This window comes from Anser brachyrhynchus (assembly GCF_964034855.1).
Source record: "Anser brachyrhynchus genome assembly, chromosome: 8".
NCBI lineage: Eukaryota > Metazoa > Chordata > Aves > Anseriformes > Anatidae > Anser > Anser brachyrhynchus.
Window position 1 is genome coordinate 17,901,624 of NC_137702.1, and position 12,135 is coordinate 17,913,758.

The window sequence follows — 12,135 nt, forward strand, 5'->3', positions numbered from 1 at the left end:
GTACAATTTTTCCTCATTCACAGTGGAAAGTCCTCCAGAGCAATTAGTTATTTTTTAATTGATGGGGGGAAGCGGTTGTGTGCGGATGTGAGAGAGTGAGTGCAGAGAGAAATGCGCATAGAAGAAATTTCAGTTTTCCCCTGTGCTGATGAGTCTGGTAAATTGCCTCAGAGGAGCAAACTGGAAAATCGGAGTGCGTTTATTCTGCCAAATATCAACGATAAGAGGCACTTGCATGGCTGCTGAAAGCTGAGAGTCCAGCATTAGCCAGGGACCCACTTCAGATTATGCAGCTGATAAGCACATGGTTATTTTTCACTAGAGACCATCTTAAAAGCAAAAGCTACTTTTTTTTTTTTTTTCCTATGGTGTTATATACAATGGATGAAATTATTTTTACCACAGAAAGAGAGATACTTTATCTTGGCAAGAGCAAATGTCTCAGGTTATGCTCTTCATGGAGGCCTCAGGGAGGTGGAACAGGAGGTGATCCTCTGTTGAATAACTGGAGTTTGTGAACCTGATCAGAGTGATTTTTTTATTTTTTTCCCCGATGCACTGTGAGCTGTTTGTGACTAAAAGAAAATTCCGTGTTTGTGTTAAGCATCTGACAAAATATCCCTTTTTGTTTCCTTCGTTGATTGTTTGTCCTGATATGTCCAGTCTTGCTCTCAGTGGTTTTGCCTAAAGTTTTGTCTGAGCCTTGACGCTCGAGAGCAGCACACTAAAACGGCCTCTGTAATTTGTCATAGCTTCCCTTACAAGTCTGCTTCAGAAAAGCCCTTTGTCTGCTTCGTACTTCACAATGCCATTTTCCACAGCCTCTAATTGCCTCACCGCAGGTCATGGCTTGTTTCCATTGCGGACCATGCCAAGGACTGATCTGCCACCGTCGCGGAAAGGAGCTAAGGGGGTGGCTCTCGGTCTGAGGGCTTTGGCCGAAACACCTCCTGCCCGAGACAGGAACGCGGTGACATCCTCACCCTGCGGGGTATCGTGGAACCAACGGCAACACAGGTAGTTGTTAGTGGGTTGATGGTCTGAAATGAAACATAATCAAAAAGCCTTTCACATAAAAGAGAGTGGAAGGAGGTTTCCTAACTCAGGTCATTCAGACATTGGTTGACGAGGCACCCACCAACAGATTACATGGACACAGTGGGGTGAGTAATGGGCTGCAATGTGGGGGGTAGAGCAAGGGATCGGGGAAGGCATCTGTTCAGTTGGTTTGGTCACAGGAAGAAAAAATCATGAAATCCTACCCGTAATTTTCTTGAAGAAATAGGATGAAGACCAAAAATAACTTTCATAATATCATAAGAAATAACAGGAACGTCATCATGTAAATGAAAGCTTTTCATTTTTTCTGTGTGCGTCAAAAAGAGCAAAGATGAATTTTTTCTCCCCTCATTAGTCAGCTCCTTATCAAGAGTCTGCGTTGCTTTTGTGGGCAGTGAAAAATCAGTTTTGCTACTCAGAACTAAAGCAGGGATTTTTGATGGAAATACTGCAGTTCCCCTATTTGTTGTTTTTGTGTGCATGTGCGTGTGTGTTTGCATTTGATATGTGTAGAAAAAAAAAAGGAGGAAAAAAAAAAAAAAGAATATATCCAGAGACATACCCTGGCAGTAGTGTTTTACAGTAATTTAAAATGCCAGGAAGGAGAGTTGGAGATTGAGTCTGTTTGCAGACAACTCTTCCTTGGCACAGCTCAGGGACGGGTAATCAAGCCTGCGAGCAACATGTGGCTTTACTGCAGTTTGTGTGTGAGCGGAGCAGGACACGTATCTGAGGTGATGGGTGCTTATGATCACCTCTGAGACATGCACACCTTCTGGAAACCCTGCATTTCTGTCGCTCTGCAGCGTGTGGTACGTGTCTTCAGCAATTCAGAATCAGAAAATTTGGGCATTTAGATAACAGGAAAGCTGCTCATACCGTCAGCCTTGCCAACCAGGCAAAGGGAAGAAAGTAAATGCCTTGCTAAGAGGAATCACATGCACGCTGTCCTAATTTCCACACATGTTAAGACCGTTACTGAGCTCTACTGACAGATTTTGAAGTGTCCTTTCATACCAAAGGATGAGTTGACAGTGATCTTCAGAGAGTAGTTGACGTGAAAGTCAAAAGGACTCGAATAATGACACCATAGTGGTTTTGCTGCCTTTTTCTAGCTAGTGTTCCCTCAAATAGGCACGATGAGGAAATGGGTGAAGAGGCTGTCCACATCAAATAAGTGCTTTCTGAGCTGGCAGCCCTAGGTTTGCTTTCTAAACATAAACTTACCCTTCTTTGTGACAGCACTTACAGGACAGCACTTTCCTACCGTAATGCCTTTTTTCCCTACAAGGTGAGACAGAAAACAAGGTTAAAAGGAATGGCCAGAGTTGCTCAGCTCTTGCAGTGCATCATAGCAGGAGACCAGTAAGATTATGGAGAAAATGAGGTTTCTGGCTTGCGTTGCTTTGTACCAAGGAGTGGCTCGCTTTCCTCTAATTGTGGCTACCAACTTACTACACATTTAGGAGCCTTGTTAACAGAATGTGAATGTGAATATTTACCTCTCACTTGTGGGAGCCTACCCTTTGGTTTTCTGTGCTTTGAATAATCTAAGGCATTTTTCTTTGCCTTTTTTTTTTTCTTTATGGCCATGTGAGTGACCATGTGGCTATTTAGTTAAGTATGTGCAAAGCCCCAGCAAATTCCAGTAAATTCCATCATAAAGCTTAAAACTGGAAAGAGCTTGACATCAACATCAAAGAAAAATTCAAACTTATTTTTTGGTGCCTAAAGAAGGACTAGCTTGTTTGACATCTGTTATGTTGAGAGAGCTAGTTAAGGGAGAGCAGCAGCTGAGGCTGATGCCTGTCAGGTTTTCCCATTGACTTACTATGGAATCCACGTCCCAAGCGGGATTTTTTTTTTTGGATGGCAATAATGCAGCAAATAATATAACACTTCAGTTTACAAATATACCCTAGTATGCTTCAAAATACATCAATTTAAAAACCTTTAAAGAAAAAGAGAACAAATGTGGAAGGGAAATTTAAAGTCATCTTATCTTCACAAAAGTGATAGAATTAATAAAAACAAGTGTGTTGCCATTAAAAGTAACCAAAACCAGCCACTTGCTTCCCTGAATCTCCTGCTTCCTGCTTGCCCTTCCTCCAGAAAGGACCATTGTGCATACCCAAAATGTACAAATTTTAACTTCATGTGCACCAGATGAGGAGCTAGTTTGAATAAGGCACGATGGGGGTGTGTTTCAGACTAAAAATTTTAATAATGCTGAAGCGTGCGGAGGAGCAGTAGTCTGATGATGAGAGACAGCAATAGGAATGACTTCCGTGTGTGTGTGAGCTCAGAGGCTTTGTCTTCGTAAGCTTTAGACTGGTAAAGCAGTAACTTGAAACTCCAACTCTCCACTCCAGAGACTTCCTTCTCTCAGAGCTGGAGGATTTCGGTGAGGGCCAAGACACAGAGACCTTGCAGACAGACAGCAAGCCCAGGTAGATGGCCACACAGGTTCGACAGGCAGGGGGGCCTGCTGGTGCAGCCATAAGCGTGTGTCCCCGACTGCTACTGCAGGCTGGTAGCAGAGAGCTTTGGGATCCTAGCTGCCTGTTCCCCGCGCTACCCAGCTCAGTATCTGCACTGAAAATGTGGGCATGCTCCCATTCTGGCAGCCTCCCACTGTGATGTCTTTTAATCTGATTCGGGCAGATGGAAGGGAGAGGAAGCATAGCTTGGCCGCTGGTTGATCTGAGAGGAGATTGTGGTGGACGTCATGTGGAACGAAGAGCGGCCATGTGGTTACCTGTGGGTCCGAGCGGCCCCTGGGTGTCCCACTGTGCTGGGCACCACGACCAGGGACGTGAGGGGAGCACAGTGCCCGCGTGTGCCACCATGAGCACCCACAGGCCGCGAGTTTCCATTTAGCCGCTGTTAGTAACTGAAATCTATTTTGCTTTTAAATTTGCTTTTAGTTATGGACGTTGTCACCGTCGCAGCCCTCTCCCCACGGCCTCAGCCCGGCGCCCCCTCACGGCTGCCCGCGGCCCCGGCCCAGCCGCGCTCCCCTCCGGGCAGCCTCCCCGCCGCCTCCCCGCCCGCCTTTCCAGCGGTCGCAGCGGGACGGCGGTGCCAAAAGGGCGCTTTTTCCCCCCAAAACTACCGCGGCCGGCGCCGGACGCCTCCTTTTGGAGGCGGCGGTCAGCTGACGGCTGGCGCCTCCCCCGTCGCCCGGCTGAAAAGTGCCGCATGCCCGCCGCGGGCAACCGGGCCGGGCCGAGCCGAGCCGAGCCGGGCAGCCGAGACCGCGGGACCGCGCGCAGCTGTAAGCCCCCGGCCGCCCGCCGCGGGGCCGGGCCGGGCCGGGCCGGGCGGGGGGTGCGCGGCGGCAGCGCCGGGCCGCGGGCGGCCGGGGGCTGCTGAGGGGAGCGGCCGCGGGCGCCGGTCGGGGACGAAGGGGCGGCCCGCGCGGGAGGAGCGGGGCCGGGCGGGAGGGGAGGGGGATGGCGTGAGGCGGGGATGGCGTGAGGTGCCGGCGGCGTGAGGTGCTGGGCGGCGCCGGGCGCGGCAGGGGCTCGGGCTGGGGCTCGGGCCGGAGCAGGGGCTCGGGCCGAGGTGGGGCGCGGGCACCCACTTCGGCAAAGATCGCGGCGGACGCCCTGGCTTGTGCCAGTGCATGAAGCAATCCGTTTTGAAACGTATAGGGAAGTAAAACAATATGTCTGTTAGGGAGAAATGTCACAAAATGTCTGCGACAGCAGCTCTGGTCTTGTGTCAGGTACGGGACGAAGCGCACCGAGGCGTCCTGCTGGCGGCTGGGGCGCGCACCGGGAGGCCGCCGTCGCCGCTCTGACGGGACCGCGCTGTGCCCGTCGGGGCCAGGCTCGTGCCCGGGGCGGTGCCGGCGGAGGGACGTGCGGGCGGGACGGGGCCTCCTGCGCCTCGGTGCGAGCCGGTTCGTGCTGCGCGGGTTGGTCGCTGGGTCAGCTCCGCTCTGGTTGCGGAGCGTCACTCAGCCTCAGGCCTTCGGAGAGAAAACGTGAACCTGAAACTGGTGTGCTTGCTTTTTCCTCCTGTTAGGGGGACAGTTTTGAACGTACGATGGGAAGTGCTCGTAGGCCGTTGTTGTCTTCCAAAATCTACTTCTTGTCCCTTTACGACCACCTTTGGGCATTCTCTTGCCCTCCTATAGCAGGGATATGTAAAAAAAGAGACATCAAAATACCTGGGCCACATAATTTAATCTCCTATTGCACGGCCAGTTAATCTGCACTGGAAAAATACCATTTTTGGCTCTCGGCAGTAGGTGCTATTCATGGTCTACTTTTTGCTTAAGTAGACAAAAAGGAAAAATTTCCAATCCCGTTGCTTCACTAAAGTCATGTACTTAATTTCACCTTGACGTGAATTAATTTTATTTAGCAGAGTTACCATAAGGTGCCCCTCTTGTATTTGCATGATATTTTGAGTAGACTTTGCCCACTGTCCTAAAATAGCCAGCGTAGGAAGTGCTGCAACCAATCTGGGCTTCAGTGTACTTTAGTTTATAACACTTAGTGATCGAGGGGAAAAATGATGTCTATGGAGCGAGCCCTGACCATTGCCTTCAGAGAGATCCCTGATGAGCTGCCGAGTGCACTTCGCAGGCCTTCCACGTGAGCTCCGCTTGCTTCCTTGACGCATCTTCCTGACAGTACCCAGGGCTGGATCCAGTGTGGCACAGCACTGGCTCTCCAGGCGCACGTCACTTCAGGAGTAGTTGGAAGTGGCTCTGTTTGAAGACACTTGAATGGTACGCAGGTGTGTGGCAACCTGTGTGACTCTGTGCAGATTGGACATGGACAGCCATGGCAGTAGAGCTGGAGCTGTTCTGGATGTTTAGGATCTATGGGTTAACTGAATGAAGCCCATTGACTGGCTTGGGCTGGAAGACATGAGGATAGACTTGTGTAGCAGCCAGAGAAGGAGGTATCTCCCGCTTGTATCTAGAAGTTCAAGCAGATGAAAGCTGGCTACAAAATATGAGAAAATACTTAGTTTCCCTCTTAGGCAGTAAGGAGCTGGAATCCACTTCCAGAGCAGGTGTCGTGCCACCATGTCTCTGGCCATGCCGTAGTGTGCACTGCTGATGCTTCCCAGCGCAGCAGGTTGGAGACATCTCAGAGCATGGCGCAGCTGAGGGTTAGTGCACGGAGTTGAGAGATGGGAGATCATGCTCAGATGTATTCCTTCCATGATACAAAGCACCGATACGGATCAGAATCTTTGTATCCTTCAGGACAGTATCCAAACTTAAGGAGTGACCTTGAGGGAGCAAAACGTAATATTTGATTAAGTGTTCACTTCACATTGATGGGAAAGCCCACAGTTTAGTGGTTATGCCAAACACAGATGTCAAAAATATCTCTAGCTTATAGTCCAGAGATGGTTTAAACAACACAGTCAAGCATTTTCCTACAGTTCTGGTTCAGCTGGTGTTTAAGCTCCCAGTTAAAGCCTGGGGGACCAGTCATGAGACATATATTTAAAGTGAGTTTACAGACTGGCCAGTTGTTATTGCATTCTCCTCTTTCTGACTGGGAACTTGTTGTAATCTTTGGAAGGGTTTCTTTTTGATTTCCGGGGCAGTGGCAGCAGAATGGGCTATCATCGTGCTGAGAGGTGATGAACTCTGCCTCATGTGTGTTTCCCATTCCTCAGTGATATAACTGTGTCTTTCTCACTAGTCTGAAAAACAAATTCCAGAACCTGGCTTAGTAATGGAAATTATCTCATCGTGCCCTAGGTTATAATAATGTGATGTAATAAGAGAATGCTTTCAAAAGAACTCTTTTTATTTTTTTTTCCTTAAAACTGGTATTCAGACTTTCCTGAGGGCTTTCGTTTGCTGTTTTACCTCAGAGAAATGATATGAATTTCCTGACCGTACCAATTTCCAGTAGCCTGTGTGTCAACGTCTGGAGCAGCATTACTCAGCCCATGGTGCACGGACAGGAGGTGGTCCTGAGGACATGAGACATTGGTCCATGAAACAGGAGCAAACAAAGCACCAAGAAGCAATAAACCTTTCTTTTTTTTCTTTCCTGTAAACAAATCGTGGGGAAAGTAAAAGTTATTAATGACCATTTAAACTTGATCCTAATTTTTATGACTGGAAAGATGAAGACATCTGTTAGCTAAGTGGGGTGAATGCTGCCTCTAGTCTCTGAGCACAGTAGTCTCCTGTGCAGACTGCGCAGCTCGCACACAAGCAATTGTCTCTTAGTTTGAGGAACAAGCTCCTTTCGAGTGAGCGGTGGCATTGGCAGTGGTGCATGCTGGGGCTGAGGAAAAGGAATGCAGCGCTTCTTTCGCTCTTCTGAGAACAAAACTAGTTTGGCAGACATTTGTATGCTTAGCTACTAAATTAAACGTTGCTCATTGTTAATTTTCACCCCTTGTGTGCTGAGAGCACATTTTCCAAAATATATGGTAGTCTGTTTGCAAACAAGAATCCTTGTTTCTCCACTGCCCCAGCTTCCACGCCTAAATAAACAGATTTGTGAAGGAGAAGCATAACTCCCATATACACAAGTTCGGAGCTACACATGATTTGACTCTGTCATATTAGTGTTTTTTTGTGGTTATCTGATAATAAAGCCATCTAATTTAATCTTCTTTGATAATTATCTTGCTTTCCTTAAATGATCTCAGCAAAAAACAGTGAAACTTGTATTTCTTTTCCTATTAGTAATATCTAACAGTGCTTAGTCTTAGCTGAGATCTGTAGAAGTACGAACCCATTGCAGAAAAAACAAAACCACTATCCTTGTATATAAAACTCTGTAGTCATTGTAAATTATATGCATGCACACAGGCACAGATTATGAGAAGATCTGCATGAACGTGCACTTATTGCAGTAAGTAACAGTGACAGCCTCCAGAAGATTGCATTTCAGAAGCCATGGGTGATGAACAAGGCTGATAAGCGGGATGGCGGGTGAGGTGGAGATGGAGGCGAGGAATGGTGAATGCATTTGTAGGGGCTGTCCCGTCCCGTACGGTTTGCTGCATTGGCCAAACTGCTGAAGAGAAAGATCTGGCTTTGGGAAAGCCTCGTCAGTAGGTGTGTGTTTGGTGGGGGTGTTTCTTCTTCTTTTTTTTACCTGTGACCATGTCTGTCTCCAGGATATAGAATGTAAACGGTGATTAATTACTAGAACTGTATTTCTAATGCATTTAGCTTACTGCTCTGTCAGTTGGACAGTAAAAGTAAATGCCTCCAGGTAGAATATTTGTTTTGTCCTGTTCCAAAACCCATTAACGTCAGCGGGAAGCGAAAGCAAATAACACTCACGGGCAAATGTACCAGACACAGAGACACTCTTGCTGCAGCCCAAGCCATTGCTTTGCATGCTCTGTCAGAGACTGCTGTTGTATTCAGCATGCAAAAGTTTATCTGTATGCAAAATCAGCAGCTGCTACATCACATTGCAGTCCTGTTAGAAAAAAACACACAGTACATAAAATAGTTGTGGGGAGAAGGTGACTGTGTAGACCCTTGGAACTAATTAGAAATTTCCTGGATGTTACTCCTGGGTGCCATCTCTTAAAAATAGTCTGTAACAGAATTGTAAAGGAAAATGGCTTTTGAGGCACTTCTGCTCTTCAGTTTCATAAATAGGGATGCCTGCGTAAACGAACATCTGGAATAACGATGCAATCTGGACCTAGACAATTTCAATAAAGTATGAAGCAAGTTATTCTTATGTTGCTGTTTTCTTTGGATCATTTTTCCCTCCTAATCCAGAGAGAATTGATAATGAGTTTCTAACCATTAGACTAAGCACAGCACCTCTTTATCTTCTGATAAAGGCATGAATCTGCTGAGGTTTCGCAAGCAGAGTGTGTTTCCATCGTCTTGTTATGTGAAGGAAATGCATTTCTTCTCATAAGCAAACACCTGCAATGGTCAGTGAAGGACAGTGCTAGTAGAAGGACTTGTAGACAAATGGGAGCAGTAGCTGGTTCAGCATTTAAGGGGAAGATTAAAGGAAGCAAATCCTCACTTTACTTCCCGTTTATTTTTATGGGTTTGCGCCAGTTCAGAGATAACACTTGCAGACGTGTTTTTTTTACCAGGTGGTGTGAGGTTCCTGTACGAAGCTGGCAGTGCCAGCAGCACTGAAAAGCAGTTCTCTTCTAACTGCAAGCACCTCCTTACACCTTGCATTTCTCTGGCATTTTCCACTTTGAAAAGTGCGTGCTCACACAGACCTGCCTGGTAAGTTACTGATTACATTTGACTATGACATACTTCCAAGAATTATTTTGGCTTTTCTACTTGAATTCCTTTTTTGTCCAAGGATCCCAAACTTACGAACTTAGTGAGCTCTTCAGCTCTTGTGTGGGCTAATAAATACAGGTTTAATTTTGATAAGGCTATTTTTGATATAGGAAAAATAAAATAGCTTCATAATGATCATTAAGTCAAATCTGAATAAGAATTATATATTAAAAAAAAAAAAACACGAAAGCCACGACTCAGTTTTACCTTGTTAGATATTCCTCTCTCACTAATCTGCAGTGCTGTGGAAAAAAAAATTCCCATTGTAACTATGGTGAATTTTACTACGTGGTGTCTCAAAATGTGGTGTGTTTTTTTTTTTTATTTTGTTTTTGTTCCTTTTTGCTTATCTTCTGTGTGTTCCTGAGATTGTCTTGTAATTTACGAACTGAAATAGTACAAGCATGAAAAATGTTTGATATGGCTAAAGGGAAAGGAAAACAGGTCTTGCTGCTTGTAAAGCTTGCTTCACGTTTGCTGGTGGAAGAAAGGAGGCTCATGTGAAGCAAGCTTGGCTTCTCCCTCCAGTTCCTTCTTCTCTTTAAAATTTCTGTTTTGCATAGGTCTGTCTGTGATCAGTGCTGACACTGGAAAGATCCTGCTGAAAGAGCAGGATAGGGCTAGCTAACATGGTGGTGTGCGGAGCGGAGCAGTGCCCAGCCCGTGTTCCTCGCAGTGCAGATGGAAAGCTTGCCCCGAATGTCTCCTGTGCTAGAGCAGAGCAGAGTTCACTAGTGTTGGGGCCATCCCTCTTGTTGGCACTATTCGGTGCGTTAACTGATGGCCGGCGGAGGACTGACATATGATAATCCCTTTCCAAAAGGAGTGTTACCAGAACTGGTCTGGTTTGCCAGTGAAAGCTTCTTGCTTTGGCAAATTGACATTTCCTGACCAAAAACTATTGCTGAAAAGTACTTGAACATCTCTGTTGTGTGAATTCCCCTGTCATGTAGTATGTATAAGTCATTTCCCTTTCAGCACAGCATGAGCCCATCAGGCAGTGTCTTAATGTGCTGAGCAAGAGTTTGAGCTGCTGAGGGAGGTACCAAGTCCTTGCTGGCTTAAGGAAAAGTTAAATTAAAAACTTAGGCAAGTTTGTAAGAGAGTAGTCATAGTTCATTCAAATTCTGCTGAACTTTCTCCTACTGACCAATTCTTGATGCATCAAGGAGAAACTTGAAAGTCCCTCTTGTGTCCCTGACTTTGCAAAGCTGTTTTAACAAGAGAATATGTAAATTTGGGGTTTCTTCGTGAATTTGATTGCTCTCCATTTACTTTTTGAGTCATCCTTTGTGGCTTCTTAGTGAATTAGGCTGTATCACATTCCTGAAGGCCACATTTAAAGTCTGGTTAGCTAGTAGTTAGTGCTTTTTTGTTGGCTTTGTGTTTCTTGTTTGTTTTGTGAAACCATTGCAGTAGCTAACCACTTAGTACTGCTAGAATCAAGACACAGTACAGATCGACATATCTTATGGTGGCTTATGATAGAAAAATGTCCAATAGCTGTGTTAAATCAAAATATTATTATTTTTTTTTGTTTTTACTTGTCTGCAGAGCCTTAGTTGATAATGTTGTGCATCCATTAAGGGTACCTTATAACCTTACATCACAGAATGGTTTGGGTTGGGAGGGACCTTAAGGATGATCTGGGTACAAGCCTCCTGCCATGGGCAGGGACACCTCCCACTACATCAGGTTGCCCAAAGCCCCATCCAGCCTGGCCTTGTACACTCCCAGGGATGGGGCATCCATGGCTTCTCTGGGCAACCTGTGCCGGTGCCTCAGCACCCTCCTAGCAAAGAATGTCTTCTGAATAGCTAATCTAAACCTACGTGCTTTTAGTTTAAAGCCATTACTCCTTGTCCTATCACTCCACTCCCTGAGAAAGAGTCCCTCCTCAGCTTTGCTGCAGCCCCTTTAGGTGCTGGCAGGCCACTCTAAGGTCTCTCTGGAGCCTTCTCTTCTCCAGGCTGAACAACCCCAGCTCCCTCAGCCTGACTTCATAGGAGAGGTGAACTTTCTCCTCATCCTCTCAGGGTTTGGCTGTGTTGTTAATGGTAGCACTTGAGACAGGTGTCTAAAAGTGAAGCAAGCAAGGCCCTGTTGAAAGTGTTCTTCGTAAATCAGCAGCAGGTTTGCACTGAGCGCTGGTGGCAGTGGGGTGTCCTTGCTGTTCCTCCGAATGCGGTGGAAGTGGTGGAGCAGAAAAGCCAAGCCATTCTGAGCAGACGAGTGGCAGAGATGGTAAGTGTCCAGGGAACGGGTGCAACTTCAGAGACTATGGGAGGCACCGTAGAGGAAGAGGAAGCTCGAGAAGGGGCAGAAGAAGCTGCCGTTCCCTCTCGCAGTCAGCTGCGAGGAAGACACGCAGCTCCTCCAGCCGGCTGGGGGAGCAGGGCTGCAGAGGAGTCTCCTTTCAATTCGCACAGAAATTCAGAAGCCTGGAGTAAACACTTTCTTTGCACTCCTGGTATAACTTTGGCTTCAAACAAGTTGGTAACTCAGGAGATTTTTTGGCAACTGCTCAGATTTTGGTCTGAAGGTCTCTGCAGCTGTAGGCTTGACTGCATGGGGTTGGGCAGGCTTTGCCCCATGCTGTTTGGCTTCAGGTTACAGCCGTGCACCACATGCAGATAAATAAAGAGGCGTTGGTACATTTCTGTTTCAATCGTTTCCTTATAAAATTACTAATGTCTGAAAAAAGTGGAGAAATTTTTCATAGTATAAATTCACAACCTTGTCTCTTCCCTTTAGAGAGCATCATACGCAGTAGGGATGACTGTATCTGCCTTTTGTCT

General features: G+C 46.5%; 1 protein-coding gene across 10 annotated transcripts in view; it reads left to right on the top strand.

The window, feature by feature from the left end:
* PLA2G4A (phospholipase A2 group IVA) overlaps positions 1 to 12,135 on the top strand; it is a 116,517-nt gene that overhangs the window by 30,022 nt on the left and 74,360 nt on the right. For 3 of the 10 annotated variants that reach the window (XM_080603562.1, XM_080603568.1, XM_080603560.1), the window contains exon 1: positions 4,197 to 4,336. The exons of 2 other annotated variants lie outside the window; for them this stretch is intronic. Coding sequence is in view for 2 of the 8 variants with exons in the window: in XM_080603559.1 (XP_080459685.1) it covers positions 3,989 to 4,336 (348 nt within the window). In the remaining 6 variants the exon portion in view is untranslated. Of the gene's footprint in view, positions 1 to 862; positions 1,018 to 3,726; positions 4,337 to 4,580; positions 4,790 to 9,132; positions 9,275 to 12,135 lie in introns of those variants that run through there. 5 more of the 10 variants (XM_080603565.1, XM_080603566.1, XM_080603559.1 and 2 more) reach the window with 5 other exon arrangements.